Source organism: Rana temporaria, chromosome 5, assembly GCF_905171775.1.
Source record: "Rana temporaria chromosome 5, aRanTem1.1, whole genome shotgun sequence".
NCBI lineage: Eukaryota > Metazoa > Chordata > Amphibia > Anura > Ranidae > Rana > Rana temporaria.
Window position 1 is genome coordinate 397,606,651 of NC_053493.1, and position 14,373 is coordinate 397,621,023.

At 41.4% G+C, this 14,373-nt stretch overlaps 1 protein-coding gene across 9 annotated transcripts in view; it reads right to left on the reverse strand.

The window, feature by feature from the left end:
• CYRIB (CYFIP related Rac1 interactor B) overlaps positions 1 to 14,373 on the reverse strand; it is a 211,357-nt gene that overhangs the window by 16,715 nt on the left and 180,269 nt on the right. For 7 of the 9 annotated variants that reach the window (XM_040354966.1, XM_040354967.1, XM_040354969.1 and 4 more), the window contains 4 exons: positions 11,522 to 11,643; positions 8,717 to 8,822; positions 6,728 to 6,769; positions 3,089 to 3,225 (listed from right to left, as the gene is read on the reverse strand). In XM_040354966.1, the coding sequence (XP_040210900.1) occupies positions 3,089 to 3,225; positions 6,728 to 6,769; positions 8,717 to 8,822; positions 11,522 to 11,643 (407 nt within the window). The remainder of the gene's footprint in view (positions 1 to 3,088; positions 3,226 to 6,727; positions 6,770 to 8,716; positions 8,823 to 11,521; positions 11,644 to 14,373) is intronic. The other 2 variants (XM_040354972.1, XM_040354971.1) reach the window with 1 other exon arrangement.

Here is a 14,373-nt window from a genome sequence, read left to right on the forward strand (position 1 = left end):
TGTGTGTGTGTGTGTGTGTGTGTGTGTGTGTGTATATATATATTTTTTTTTTTTTTTTGTCCAAAGGATGTGTGCCAAGATCTTGTCTTGCATACTAACGGTACACAATTGTTGGCCAACAAACACAAATGTAGTGCCGTACTAGAGGAATTTCAACAATCGCCAACAATTGGATCATGTGTACGAGGCTTAATGGGGTTGTAAAGGTAATTTTTTTCCCCTAAATAGCTTCCTTTACCTTAGTGCAGTCCTCCTTCACTTACCTCATCCTTCCATTTTGCTTTTAAATGTCCTTATTTCTTCTGAGAAATCCTCACTTCCTGTTCTTCTGTCTGTAACTCCACACAGTAATGTGAGGCTTTCTCCCTGGTGTGGAGAAAGCCTCTTGAGAGGGGGAGGGGGCAAGCAGGAGTGTCAGGATGCCCACTAACACACAGCTCCTTTCTCTATCTGCAAAGTAGAGAGTGTCCTGACTTGCCTGCTCGCCCCCTCAAGAGGATTTCTCCACACCAGGGAGAAAGCCTCGGATTACTGTGTGGAGTTACAGACAGAAGAACAGGAAGTGAGGATTTCTCAGAAGAAATAAGGACATTTAAAAGCAAAATGGAAGGATGAGGTAAGTGAAGGAGGACTGCACTAAGGTAAAGGAAGCTATTTAGGGAATTTTTTTTTTTACCTTTTAAGTGAGGGTTATAATCTCTGTCAGTTTTTTATTTGCCATCTGTGCTCCATTGGAGAGATTTCTCCTCACTTTCTGTCCCATAGCCAAAACAGGAAATTAGTTAGAGGAAATCCCTCCAAAGTGAGAGAAATCCCTGGTTGTCACCAAAAATATTGCCCCTACTGAAAGATTCCCCCTCGAATCTTGTTCTGGAAACAATCAATGTGGGATTTTCTTTCAACTTCACTCTTGGTGATAACTGTAAACAGGAAAAATAGGGAGAGTGAATCTCCCCAACAATGGTACAAGCCAGGAATAAAAATTTCAGAGGTTCCAAACACTTTCCTTTATATGTAAAACTAAAAAAAAAAAAAAAAAAAGAAAGTGTTTTTTCCAATTCTGCACTTTTTTTTTTATGTAACACAAACAAACCAAATAATTAGAAAATAACGTTTAAAAAAATAATGGTTAGAAAGATAGAAAAAAATAAAACACAATTCAGCATTAAAATAGCGAAGGGAGAAGGGGAAGAAAGTAAATTAAGGATTATTATGGTTAATACAGAGTTAAAATAAAAAATAAGGTAAAAAATTAAATGAAGTTTCTGCTCAGAAACTAAATATTATACAGGCGCCCCCCGGGTTACAAGCAAGGTTCTGTAGGCTTGTTCTCAAGTTGAATTTGTTTGTAAGTAAGAACAGGTAAATTTTTTAAGTGTAGCTCCAAACAAAAAAAATGTTTACGTTTTTTGGATAGCACCCCTGTAATGTTTGTTTTGCAGTCTGTGCCCCTGTTCAAAAGATTTCACCTCACTTCCTGTTCCTGTGACAATTGGATTTAGAAAATGTTGGGTTGTCGTGGAAATGAGGATTGGCGACACCTTTTCTCCATGATAGCTCTTACAGGAGTGAATTTCCCTTCCTAGGGGTAGATCTCCTCTCACTTCCTGTTGTCTCCCTTTGTTTGTAAAACGAGAACCACCTGTACAGGTGTGCTTTGTGGATTAACGGATTAAGCTGAACCCAGAGGAAACCTATGCAAACACAAGGAATGTACTCCATGCAGATATGCCTGGTGGTAGAGCGTCACGATTCCGGCTAAAATGAGAATCACTAATATTTTTTTTTTTTGCTTAGAATAAAGATCAGGATTCTTGCGGCACATCATCACATTATACCAAAAAATTGGCCTAACTTTGTGTTTTTCTTTTTTTTTTTTTATTCATTAAAGTAAATGGGGTTCTTATTAATTTTTCTAGCAAAAGATACAGATTTTTTAACTTGTAAGTCCCCTTTCACACTGGGGCGGGAGGTGCGGTGGCGGTAAAGCTATTTTTACCTCTAATTTCACGGTGCTATTTAGCAGAGACGGAGTTAAAACAACCGGCAATGCACTTCTGCAGAGGTGCATTGCTGGCGGTATAGCCGTGCTGTCCCATTGGTTTCAATGGCCGGGAGTAGTGAAGGAGCGGTATTCACACCGCTCCACAAATGAGGCTAGCAGGACCTTTTTATCCCGTCCTGCTAGCGCATCGCTCCTCGGGGCTTTCACACTGGAGAAACGGTAGCCGCTGTTTAGGGTCGGTTTGAAGGCGTTATTTTTGCGCAATAGCGCCTGCAAACCGCTCCAGTATGAAAGGGGTCTAAACAACAAGAGTCCGAAAAAGGTTTAGTCTTTAAGTGGTTAAACTGACCTCATTTACAGACCAAATTTCATGCTATTGATCTAAAAGAACAAAATGTTACAATGTTTCTCTATTTTTGCCTAAGCAATGTTGTGATGAACGTGGCAGGCTGCCCCTTTTTTTGTTTTTATTATTATACAGGATTTATATAGCGCCAACAGTTTACGCAGCGTTTTACAATATAAAAGGGAGACAATACAGTTATAATACAATAAAATACAAGAGGATTAAGAGGGTCCTGCTCAGAAGAGCTTACAATCTAATAGGGTGGGGCAGGTGGTACAAAAGGTTGTAACTGTTGGGAATGAGCTGATGGAAGCAGTAAAAGATTAGTTGGAGACGTGATAGGCTTCCCCGAAGAGATGAGTTTTCAGGGATCGCCTGAAGGTAGCAAGAGTAGGGGATACCCGGACAGGTTGAGGTAGTGAGTTCCAGAGGATGGGAGAGGCTCTGGAGAAACCCTTGAGAGTCGTTTTTGTTTAGTTTTTTACAGCTGTCGGCTTGAGCACTCTCTGCACTGAATCGAGGAAATGCTTTTTTAAGATCGGGGGGAGGGGTAGAATCACGATCTCGATTCTTTAACGATTAATCGTGCAGCTCTACCTGGTGGGAACCAAATCTAGGACCAAGTCACTGTTCATGCCATTTTGCACCTTACATTCCGTTTTCTTGAATTAGACACACTTGCAATAACACAGAAAACAAACTGCATGAATAGAAACAGTCTGGTGCCATCAACTTACCTTAAGCTCATCAAAGCGGAGGGTGAAGTGAAGAATTTCTGCAAACTGTTTGGCAAGAGCCTGCTCTCGCTCCAGGTGCTGTGTTGGGGAATAGGGGGTGCTGGTCAACGCTCCCAACAGTCCACGCAATGCTGCCTCTAAATGGAACAAATAATAATGGTATAGGATTATAAAACTTAAAATACAAGACAGCCAGTCAGGTCATGGTGAGGAAGCCAAAAGGGGACTTTTACCCCATTCCTGCCCTGGAGCAATTACCCAGTGCAACATTGTACCCAAATGAATATATATATATATATATATATATATATATATATATATATATATATATATATATATATATATATATATATATATATATATATATATATATATATATATATATATATTTATTTATTTATATATATATATATATATATATATATATAATTATTTTTTTCATTCATTTCTTTTTTCTTTTGGTGGTATTAATTTACCACTTGGTTTTTAATTTTTGCTACAGGAAATGAAGAAAAAATAAAAAAAACGGAAAATTAAGAAAAAAAAACTAAATTGTTCTTAGTGTTTGTTAGAAATGTTTGCAAATACATCTTTCTTCATAAATTGTGGTCAAAGCATATTTTGCTACATTTCCTTTCCTTGGTAAAAAAATAATCCAAACCAGTGTATATTAATTAATCTGTGTCAAAATGATGGAGTCTACAAACTATGGTATATAAAACCCTGTATGTAAAATGCTGTAAAATCTACATAAAAACAGAATGCAATGCTTTGCACATCTCATAAATCCATATTTTATTCACAATAGAAAACATATCAAATGTTTAAAACAGAGAAAATTTACTATTTTAGGGCGAAAAAATGGTAATTTTGAAATGGATGGCAGCAACGCGTCTCAAAAAAAAAAGTTCGGACAAAGCAACAAAAATCTGGCAAAGTAACTGGTAACAACAAGGTATCAGGTATAAAAAGAGCATCCTAGAGAGTCAGAGTAACTTAGAAGAAAAAATGGGTAGAGGTTCACCAATCTCTGAAAAGCTTTGTCTAAAAAAACAATGCTAAACAATTTCAGAATAATGTAACCCAACCTAAAACTGCAAAGACTTTTATTAATCATGATCTACAGTACATAATATCATTAAAACGCTTGGAGAATCTGGAGAAATCTCTGTGCTGGGGACAAGGCCAAAACGCAATATTGGATACCCGTGAACTTCGGGCCCTCCGACGGCACTGTATTAAAGACAAGCATGATTCTGTGATGTACATCACACATTCTAGCAATACTGAGGCTTGTGTGGTGGTGACTGAGTACCTAGAAGAATTGATGCCGTTTTGAGGGCAAATGGCGGTCACAACAACATATTGATAGGATTTGGATTTATCCTGTTTATTTACTTTTCATTGCGTTAATTCATAAAAATGTATTATTAAGAGTCGGTTCACACTGGGGCATATTGGGATCCGACTTGAGGTCGCCTCAAGTCGTCCCAAGTCGCGCTGTAGAGAAAAACAATGTAAGTGAATGGGAGCGGTGTTAATACACACGACTCGAGTCGCTCCGACTTCAGAAGAGGTTCCTGTACTACTTCAATTCGAATTGTAGGCGATTTGTACCCATTGATTTCAATGGAAGTCGCCTCCAAGTCTGATCAATGTCTTAACTGAAGCAACTTTCCAGGAAGATAACATACATTTCTCAGGCAAACCCCTCCTTCCCCCTCCCACAGAGCCGATTGTTGTTTGATTGGCCATTGGAAAGTCTCCTGTCCTGTCCCAGATCGCCCTGTGGTTCATGCTCAAGTCGCCTCTGAAAGTCATGCTGGAAGTCGTGTCGCCCCAGTGTGAACCGACTCTTACACTTCTATTACTGAAAGCATTCTTTATTTACACTAAGACTTTTGCACAATACTGTAGATCACTGCTACTCTAAATGACTAGTGAGTGATGTGGCCTTACTTGTTCTATCACTTAAAAATGGAATGGGACTCTGGGAAGCAGTGACATGGCAAGAACAGGAGAGCGAGGAAATGACGATTCTGGAAATATGCATAACCTTATTTGTAGATGAGGCTGTAAGCTTACAGAGCACATAACATTATACATATCAGTGAATTCTCATGGAAAGATCATGAGACATACATTACCCAGCTGTTGAGAAGGTGCTGCTGGAGATATATACAAGCGAATGTCAAACATTCTGTACATACAACTGAACGCTGCATAAGATACGATGCAGGCCTCGGTTATAAACAGGAGCCCTTGTGTCTTTCCTGCAATATACAGCTTACAAGGAAAACTTGCACTTCCATGCTTAGAAAAGGACAACAATTTGATATCTAGATTCAGCAATTATCTACCCCTTGGGGGGAGCTCTGATCTGATGACAAGACTCAGTGATGGGGTGGGGGCTCTGATGTGATGACAAGACGGGGGTTCCAAGAAATTTTCTAGCAAAAAAACATGCCCTTAAAAAAACCCATTAAACTTAGCTTAATTTTTTTGCATAATGTGAAAGATTATTTTACGCAGAGTAAATAGATACCCAAAATGTCAATCTTCAAAATTGCACACGCTTGTGGAACGGCGCCAAAAAAAATCCTCATGGGCGATGCTTTAATTTTTTTTTACAGGTTGTACGTTTTGACTTACAGAGGAAGCCTAGGGGTAGAATTATTGCTCTCGCTCCAAGGTCGTGGCAATACCTCACATGTATTTGGGTTTTCATATGTGGGCGGGACTTACGTATGCGTTCGCTTCTGCATGCGAGCATACGGGGACAGGGGCACTTTAAAAAAAATGTATGTTAATTCTACTTTTAACTTTTCACTTAAAAAAAAAAAAAAAAATTTGATCACTTTTATTCCTATTACACGGAATGTAAACATCTCTTTACAGTGAGATATGGGGTCAATAAGACCCCATATCTCACCTCTAGGCTGGAAAGCCTGAAATAAAATAAAAAAAACATCTCAGCTTGCCAGCCAAGCCGGCGTCATTTTTTTTTAATGCAGAGGCCGGGCGTGATGTCATAACATCACGCCCAGCAATTGGCAAGTGGCAATGGCCAGGCAGGGATAGGTGCTATGTTAGAGGTGTGGTAAGTAAAGCCTGGTACTCCTATAAATTGTTAGGGGTAGTGAAGGAGTGGTGTCTATCGCAGGGATAAGGGTCCTCTTGCCACATGATCAGATTAAGGGCATTGGGTGAAATGCTCTGTATCATACAAGTCAAGTTGGTTCACGCGTCGATGTGTTTATGCTCGGCAGTGGTCCAAAAATTGAGCCAAAAGGCCCATATGGGTGTATTTGTCCATCCTGTCCAGTGATCAGTTCCTCCATTTTGACTGTGTTGATGCTGTGATGAAATACACTTTCTAGCCGCAATTATGTGCCAACATGTGCATAGTCAGCAATTTTATTTAGCATCTCCTGGAATAGAACCTTTGTCAGATTTTTATTGCCGTGTCCCCTTTAACTGGTCCTGGTAGCCAGTGTCTTTGTTACAAAAAGTGATGGGAAATCAAAGATTTTCTCATAAAAAAAGGAAGTGAGAGGGAATCTTCCAGTGAGGAAAACTGTTCTGTTGACCAATATCTAAGAGTGGATATGACCTCACTTTGAAGAGATCTCCTCTTACCTCCTGTTGTGTCTCTGGGAAAGGAAGAGAGGGGAAATCCCCCTGGAAGGATGCAGACAACACAAAAAATTAACAGGGGTCTCTTAACCATTACCTACGCTCCAAAATAAATGTTTTGGCCTTGCATAAACGTGAACTGGTTGAGCACAATAAGCAGACAGAATAGTGTGTAATAGCTACATAGCTAGTAATAGTTTTTATTTTTTTCCTTATATTTTTACATACTGTCACCAGAATAGTGCATTGTCAACATAGTGACACTGTACTACTCTAGGGATGGGGTGTTGGGGGTGTGGAAGAGAATGATCTTTATTGTTTTACACACTAGGATTGCTTATTACAGTGATAATGCAATCATTAACTGTTATAAATGGCTTTCATTCATGGATTCATTGTTAACCATAGTGATTGCGGCGATTGGCCACAGCCATCACACAGTACAGGGTCACTGTGGCTGGCTCTGTACTCTGCGATCACTGTGACCAATCACAGAGATAACAAAGTAAATAATGCTACCATGAGTGGATGCCATTCATGACCGTTGTTTACTAGTGAATATGTGATAACTTTGATTGGTCACAGTGATCACATAGTACTTGGGCCAATCACAGCGGCCTAGTACAGACAACTGTGATCTGCTGAGTCCACAGCAGTTACAGACTGCACCACTGCATGCGTTAGGGGGCGTTCGGGAGCAGAATGGCGTACCCATACATCCTCCCAGGAATAGAGAGCACCTGCCAATGATGTACATTGGTTGGGTGGGAAGTGGTTAAAGGAGGATTATTCTGAACTCTGGGAGTTCCAGGCTGCATTCACAGTTCCACATTATGGTAGGATGCAAGAGTACCTGCATGTCTGGTGTAGTTTTCCTTAAAACAAACCTTCCAGAAGGATGAATGGTAATGCATGTAAACGCATTAAAAGCGTGGGATGGTAAACTAGACTACAAATTCGGGCATGTGGAGGTAAATAAACCAGCTATCAAATGCTGGCAGAGCATTGTCACCTATTGATCTTTTAGGTAAAGCCATGTAGTATTATCCACTATTACCCCCCTGGGGTATTCCTGAGGCTGCAGCTCTTAGCGCCGAGGCAGCAGTACAATTCTCTCTATCGCACCCTGCTTCTCCCACCTTCTGAGATCAGAGGTCATGTGAATGGAACAAGGGACAAGGATGAGCTTTTTGATGACCTGTTGAAGCAAGGGTGAGATGCGCTGGGACCTACCTAATGGTAGTGTTCCAAGTATAGACAGAGGCTTTATGTGACAGTTTTGCAGCGAAAACAAGTATGCTAGCCTAGAGAACAGACTTCTTTCCTTTTCCCTGCCACTCATCTTTTTTGCTTACTCTCCAATGTAATTGTAAGGATTTAAAGCTGAACTCCAGGAATGAAGCCACTTTGTAACCTGTGCAGGCACAATATGAAATCCCAACGAGGTGCATGCCACCTAGTGGACTTTTCTCTTTATTGTACATTTGACAGTTTTAGGGAGCTCCAGGAGCATAGCTATGGCTACATTTCCAGAGCTCCAACACTGGACCTTCTGGTCTCTTTCAGCTGCAGAGTCGCATGCAGCTGCCATGCCCAACCCCTCCCCTCCTCCTGTCCAATCACAGAGAATTTTGGATTCCCAAACTTTAAAGGCTTCAGTGAATAGGCAGTAGAGAGAAGGTGCAGGCAGAGCTGCTTTGTGAGAAAACAGCATCTCTCCACCCAGAGACCCGAGGTCTAGCAATAGCTATCCTCCCAGAGCACCATAAAGCTGTCAGATGTAAATAAAAGAGGTAAGTCTATGATGGGGCATTCACCTTATTGGACTGAACTCATAGTATGTCTGCACACTTAAAGTGGTTGAATTCCTGGAGTTCAGCTTTAAACTTGTCCTTCAATAAAAACAGATGGCATCCCAAACAGAGCACATTCTACAGAGAGCACCTCAACCTGCAAACATATTTCCATAAATGCCGTGAATTAAAGACTTACCTAGTCTCTGAGAGAATTCATAGAATTTCTTTAGTTTGCCGACCAGAGGGACGACTGCTCCCCATGCCTTCTCCTGTAACTTCTCATCAGTAGCATGTTGTATTGCCTGGAAACAAGATCATTTACTGTCATCTTTTTGAAATGAACCTAAAAAAAATCATTTATTTACAGGGAAGAGCAATTTTATGACTTCATGTGATGTGCCCATGGAGATTTGCAGTGATCTGCTTTTCAGCAAATCGATAACTCATAAGGGATGCACATTCATTAGCAGCTGGACCAAAACAAAGTACAGCTCAAGGCAATCTTTTTTTTATTTTTTAAAAAGAGTTGGAATCTTTATGGAGGTTTTTAGTGGTTCTGCCAACTCACTGGGAAGATTGATTTTATTTCACTTCCTGCTGTGTGTCACAACACACAAACATTTTATTCAATAAAACAGGGCCTTGATCAGGTTTATGCTGCCGTTTTTCGGTTGATTTTTTTTTTTTGTTAAAGCCAAATTTTATTCTGCTTACATTTGGCCTCTCTTTTGTTTCTCCTTCCCCATGCGAATTATATTTTTAAATGAAACCAAGTTTTCATTTCATAGGCCAATGATCTCCCTGAATCTATGTCCTTCTCTAGGCAATGAAGGCAGATCACGGCTTGTGAAAAGTGGTACTACATAGCTTTCTGAAAACATCACTACACCCTGCCTCAGTACTCCTCTCAAAAAACCCCAAGCCTGATAAAGCGGTGGGCTGGCTCTTGGGGGGGGGGGGTATGCAAATATCAAAATGTCTGGATGGGTGGATGTCAGTCTGGAGCACTGGGTGTTCCAAGGCAGACTGCTATAGATAACAGCCACATGTGATGCTGAGGTGCCATGACTTAGGCTGGTTTCACACAGGAGATCCGATCGGTCCGCCAGTCAGTTTCTTCAGGTGGACCTGATCAGACCATCCATTGCTCTCTATACAGTCTGCTGACAACCCTCCGATTTGATCCTATCCACCAATAACCGACGGGTGGGTAATCTATTCCCTATCCATCTGGCTTATCGTATGACAGTCAGATGAAAATGGACAGGTGGGCTGACTGCCCCATAGCACCAACGGCGGGGCTGTGTCCATGTCCGCTCTGCATAAGTGGAGCGGGGAAGGACCCTTCATCCACCTGCTCAGCAGGAATCGGCAGAGAAATCTCCTGCTGAGCAGGCAGATGCGTTTTATGAAGTCTGCCCTGTGTGAAAGGGGCCTAAAAACTGAAATACAATGAATGCAAGGGGTGGGCCAGGGATAGTAAGACGGGGAGGAAAGAGAGAGAGGATACTCAAATCCTCTAGCCAAGAAAGGAGGCGAGCTCCATCAGACTTGCTGCCGCTTCTAAAACACACTATGAGAAGCTCAAAGTGTGCAGCAAAATCAGAGTACACACCAGTGAGGGAACTGCCATGAAGTGACATGTTGCTGGTTTGGCCAGCAAAGACATGATGCCGCAGAAGCAGGTGAGCAGCCTTCGATTCAGGATCACTAACATGAAATGGCCCTTAACGCTGATGTCCATGTTTTCTCTCACTTTAAATAGTTTGTTTGCACCAAGCTGGTCCAAAGGAACCATTTTCTTCACCACGTGCTGCAATATCTTTAAGCACTTGATGTACTGCATGTAGCTTTAGCTACATACAGTACACAGTGTTGAGTTTCAGCTGTGAAACAGGCTTCCCTTCTCGCACCCGGCGCTCAGGCATTCATATGCAGCTTTGTATATTGTGAATGAATACAAAGCTTCCCCCGATTGGCATTTAGGGAAGAGGGGGGCTGATGACATCACGCTCTCCGACTCAGCCAATCAGAGGAAGCATTCAAAGAAAAAAAAAGCTGCCTATGAATAGCTGAGCACCATTCAGATCAACTTATTATTTTTCCCTTTGTGAGACAGAAATATCAGTCACCGCTGGAACCAAGCACTGTGTACTGAAGCTACATACAGTACTTAGTGCAGCACTTAGTGCAAGTGAAAGTAAAAGAAAATCTTCCAATGGGGACAATAGTTCTGGGGATCTGGGGGTCCACAAGTAATTTCCTTAATTGGGAGGGATTTTCTCTTACTTCCTCTTTGGCTATGGCACAGGAAGTGAAGGGAAATCTGTGCAAATAAGTTTTGCCTTCCCCAGACATTTTTTTTCTCTGCTATTGCACATAGGACAGCATTCGACTCTTAAAAGACAGCAGAGCAAAATGCACATTTGTAAATGCCCACTTCCGGGCATAGATAACCGAGCCACCCGCGGCTATCTAAGCAACGCCCAGCGCCTCCTCCTTCCCCCCCCCGCTGTCTTCTGCAAGAGACACAGGTCCCAGAAGACAGCAAGGATCAGGGGGATCAAGCAGAGCGATTTGCGCATGCGCAGTAGGGAACCAGGAAGTGAAGCCGCTATGGTTCACTTCCCGATTCCCTTACCGAAGATGGCGGCGGCAGCACCCAAGAGCCAAGGGACAAATCGGCTTCGGGTGCCAACATCGCGGGCACCCTGGACAGGTAAGTGTCCTCATTTTAAAAAAAGTCAGCAGCTGCAGTATTTGTAGCTGCTGACTTTAAAAAATAAAAAAAAATAAACACAGCAGATCTCCGCTTTAAGAGACATTGGTGTTATTGCCAACACAAGAATCCCATTTGTCTTTTCAAGAGAAATCTGGGCTTGGTAAATGTTAGTTATAAGCTGGTTGGCGGCAATGCAAAACAATAATGCTTTCTTAGAGGGGGAAAAAAAAAAAAACAGCTTTATGAAAAAATACAGTTAATCAACTTTAAGAAATTCACCTCTCGGATCTCCAGACCCGCTCCTCGATACGACTGTAAATCATCCAGGATTCCTTCGGCATCCTTTAATACTACATTCACCTGGTTATAAACATCCTTTTCGGATTCTGAAGGCTGGGCATCTGAGTGGCATCAAATCACAGGACAGTTAGCAGGCATTATAGGACTACAAAAGCCAACCCCACCAAGAACTGACATTTCAGTTTTCGCATTGTTGCCAGCTAAGGGGGGGGGGGGGTGTCACTTGCTGGCTTCTTTCATCTTTTTGTTACTCCAGTGGCAAGATCTCTATAATGAAACTTGCTCTTTTTCCTAAGGGCTGTGGCTATTACAAAACTAAGAAATGGTGTCTCCCAATGGGTTCTGTGTAAGGCAGAAAAATTCTAAGGAGTTCAACTCTTTGAAGAATGACACCATCGTTGATTCCCTGGGGAGAAGCCAAAAAAACTATTGGTGGGAAATCTGGAGCATTCAATTAATATAATTAAATGGTGATCCAACACTCCTGTGCCTTGCCAAAACTGAAAAATCATTTTTGCATGGAGTTGGCTTTTTACACAAGAAAAAAAAATTGTCAGAAGAAAACTGGCGAAGCAAGCAATTGAAAGTCATTTATACAATCTACTACCCCAAAGAGGACCTATTGCTAAACAGGAGAATATGCAAAGCTAGGACGCATTATTAGGCTGAAACTAGTCACATTGAATAGTACAGGGGGCAACAGTAACAATTGTATTCTAAACTAATAATATAGAATATACAAGTTCAAAATGTGTTCATAGTAAACAGCTAAACGGATCTCCCTCAACAGATTCATGGATTTCTAATTTGATTTCAAATTTTATTTTAATTTTTTTAACATGATTTCAAATTTTAAAGCCAATTTAAACTTTCAGTTTAGTTCAGATAAATATATTCCAGGTGCATTGAAACAAAAGGTGTTTAATACCTTTCCTTCTAAAGCAGCCAAAGCCCAAGTAGAAAAGCCTGTCCCCTGCCAGCATAGGACTCTTGCTCTTTGTGGAAGTAGTGGTCTGTCTGCAAAGGTCTGCCTTGTTCCCTGATGAGTCAGCGCTAGCTCTAGCTCTCCAATTAGCAGGGAGCAGGAGTTTTATGGATTGCAGAGCTCTAGTCCTGATTCACCATGGGTACAAGTAGGACCTCCTAGGTCTGACATGCCTCCCACTAGGTCATAGCTCATAGCTTTAGCTCTACAATAAGCAAAACTCAGATACTGTAATTAGAGAGCTCTAGTTGATTTATACGGATATCTCTTTTTGAGTTAAAATGTTAACTCTCTGGGGACAAGTAACCACTGCCTGTCTATGGAAAGCTCATTTTTTGAGCAACTCCTGGCCAACTGTTAACTGTCGGAGAATTAAGCATCAGAGTTGAATTTTTCTGACCAATTACAGATGTTCTCTATAGCAGGGGTCTCAAACTTCTGGCCCTCCAGCTGTTGCGAAACTACAAGTCCAATCATGCATCTGCCTGTGGGAGTCACGCTTGTAACCGTCAGCCTTGAAATGCCTCAAGGGGCTTGTCGTTTCACAACAGCTGGAGGGCCACCAGTTTGAGACCCCTTCTCTATAGAACAAGCAACCCTTGGAATGTCCTCTTGTCATTTCCCTGCTTCCTCCACAGGCAAAAACACGAGAGCTTGGGTAATCCCAGCATACACGTTTATTAAAGTGGAGTTTCCAACCCGAATTTTTTTTTCATTATTGTGCTCATTAGACCTAAAAAAGTTAAACATTTTTTTTTTTTTTACTCATCTGGAAATGCCTGTTGCTATGCGGTCCCACAAAATCTGCCTTTGAAATCACCTAGGATTCTGACATCATCTCTCTCTAATGCTCCTGGGAAATGTGTGTCATCATTTCCCAGGATGCAGTGCGCTGTCCAATTATCACTCCCCATCCAAGACTTCCAGGAAGTAAGTGCCTGTAGGCTTCACAATGCCCACAAGCAAAATGACAACGGTGTGGACATAGTTTTATAAACTATCTTTTTTTAATATCTATGCGGATCGGTGGCGGATTGTAAAATAGTAAGTGACCGGATTTAGATTATAAAAACGCAGGATGAAAGGACATACATTTAAAAAATGCTAATTGTGGTTGGAATCCGCTTAAAAAGGCTTTTAGCAAGATTGATCTTTTCGTGGTTGGAATAGGCCTGCATGTCCCTCAGTCTAGTCCTGTTGATTCAAGCCATCCTCCCAGCCTGTAAATGAGTAACAGGGATTTTTTGTTCTTTAGTATGTGGGGGGGGGGGGGGGGGACCCGCTTCCACATCTGCAATCCCTGCCTAGGCTAGCACATGTACAGAGGGGTGACAGATGTTGTTCCTCAAAAAACGACAGTTGGCTCCCATATCCAAGACGGCAAGGACCAGCAGTGGTAAAAAGAACAACAGGCTGCAGAAAGACAGTGCTGGACCCCAAGCACTGATATATACAAGTCAGCAGCTACAGTATTTGTAGCTGCTGACTTAACCACTTAAGGTCCACCCTTATTTTTCATTTAGCAGTCCATGGAGTTGCCACAAATGGAGTGCTCATATAACAGATTTACCCAAGTATATACACACACACTGCAAAGTATTTAGCAATCAACATTGCATAAACATACCTAATAAATGTCAATCGCTAAAACACGGTGAGTAATGAAATGACACATGAATGAGACTGCAATTAATGAAAGACGTTGACTTTACTCCATATCTTTAAAGAACAAACAAACATGACACTTGCAGTGGACTTTCCCCATAATAACCCCATCAATTGAAAGAATAATTGTAGGTCCTTTGTGTTCATTGAGAATAAAAAGATAGGAGAGGCCTAGAGGCTC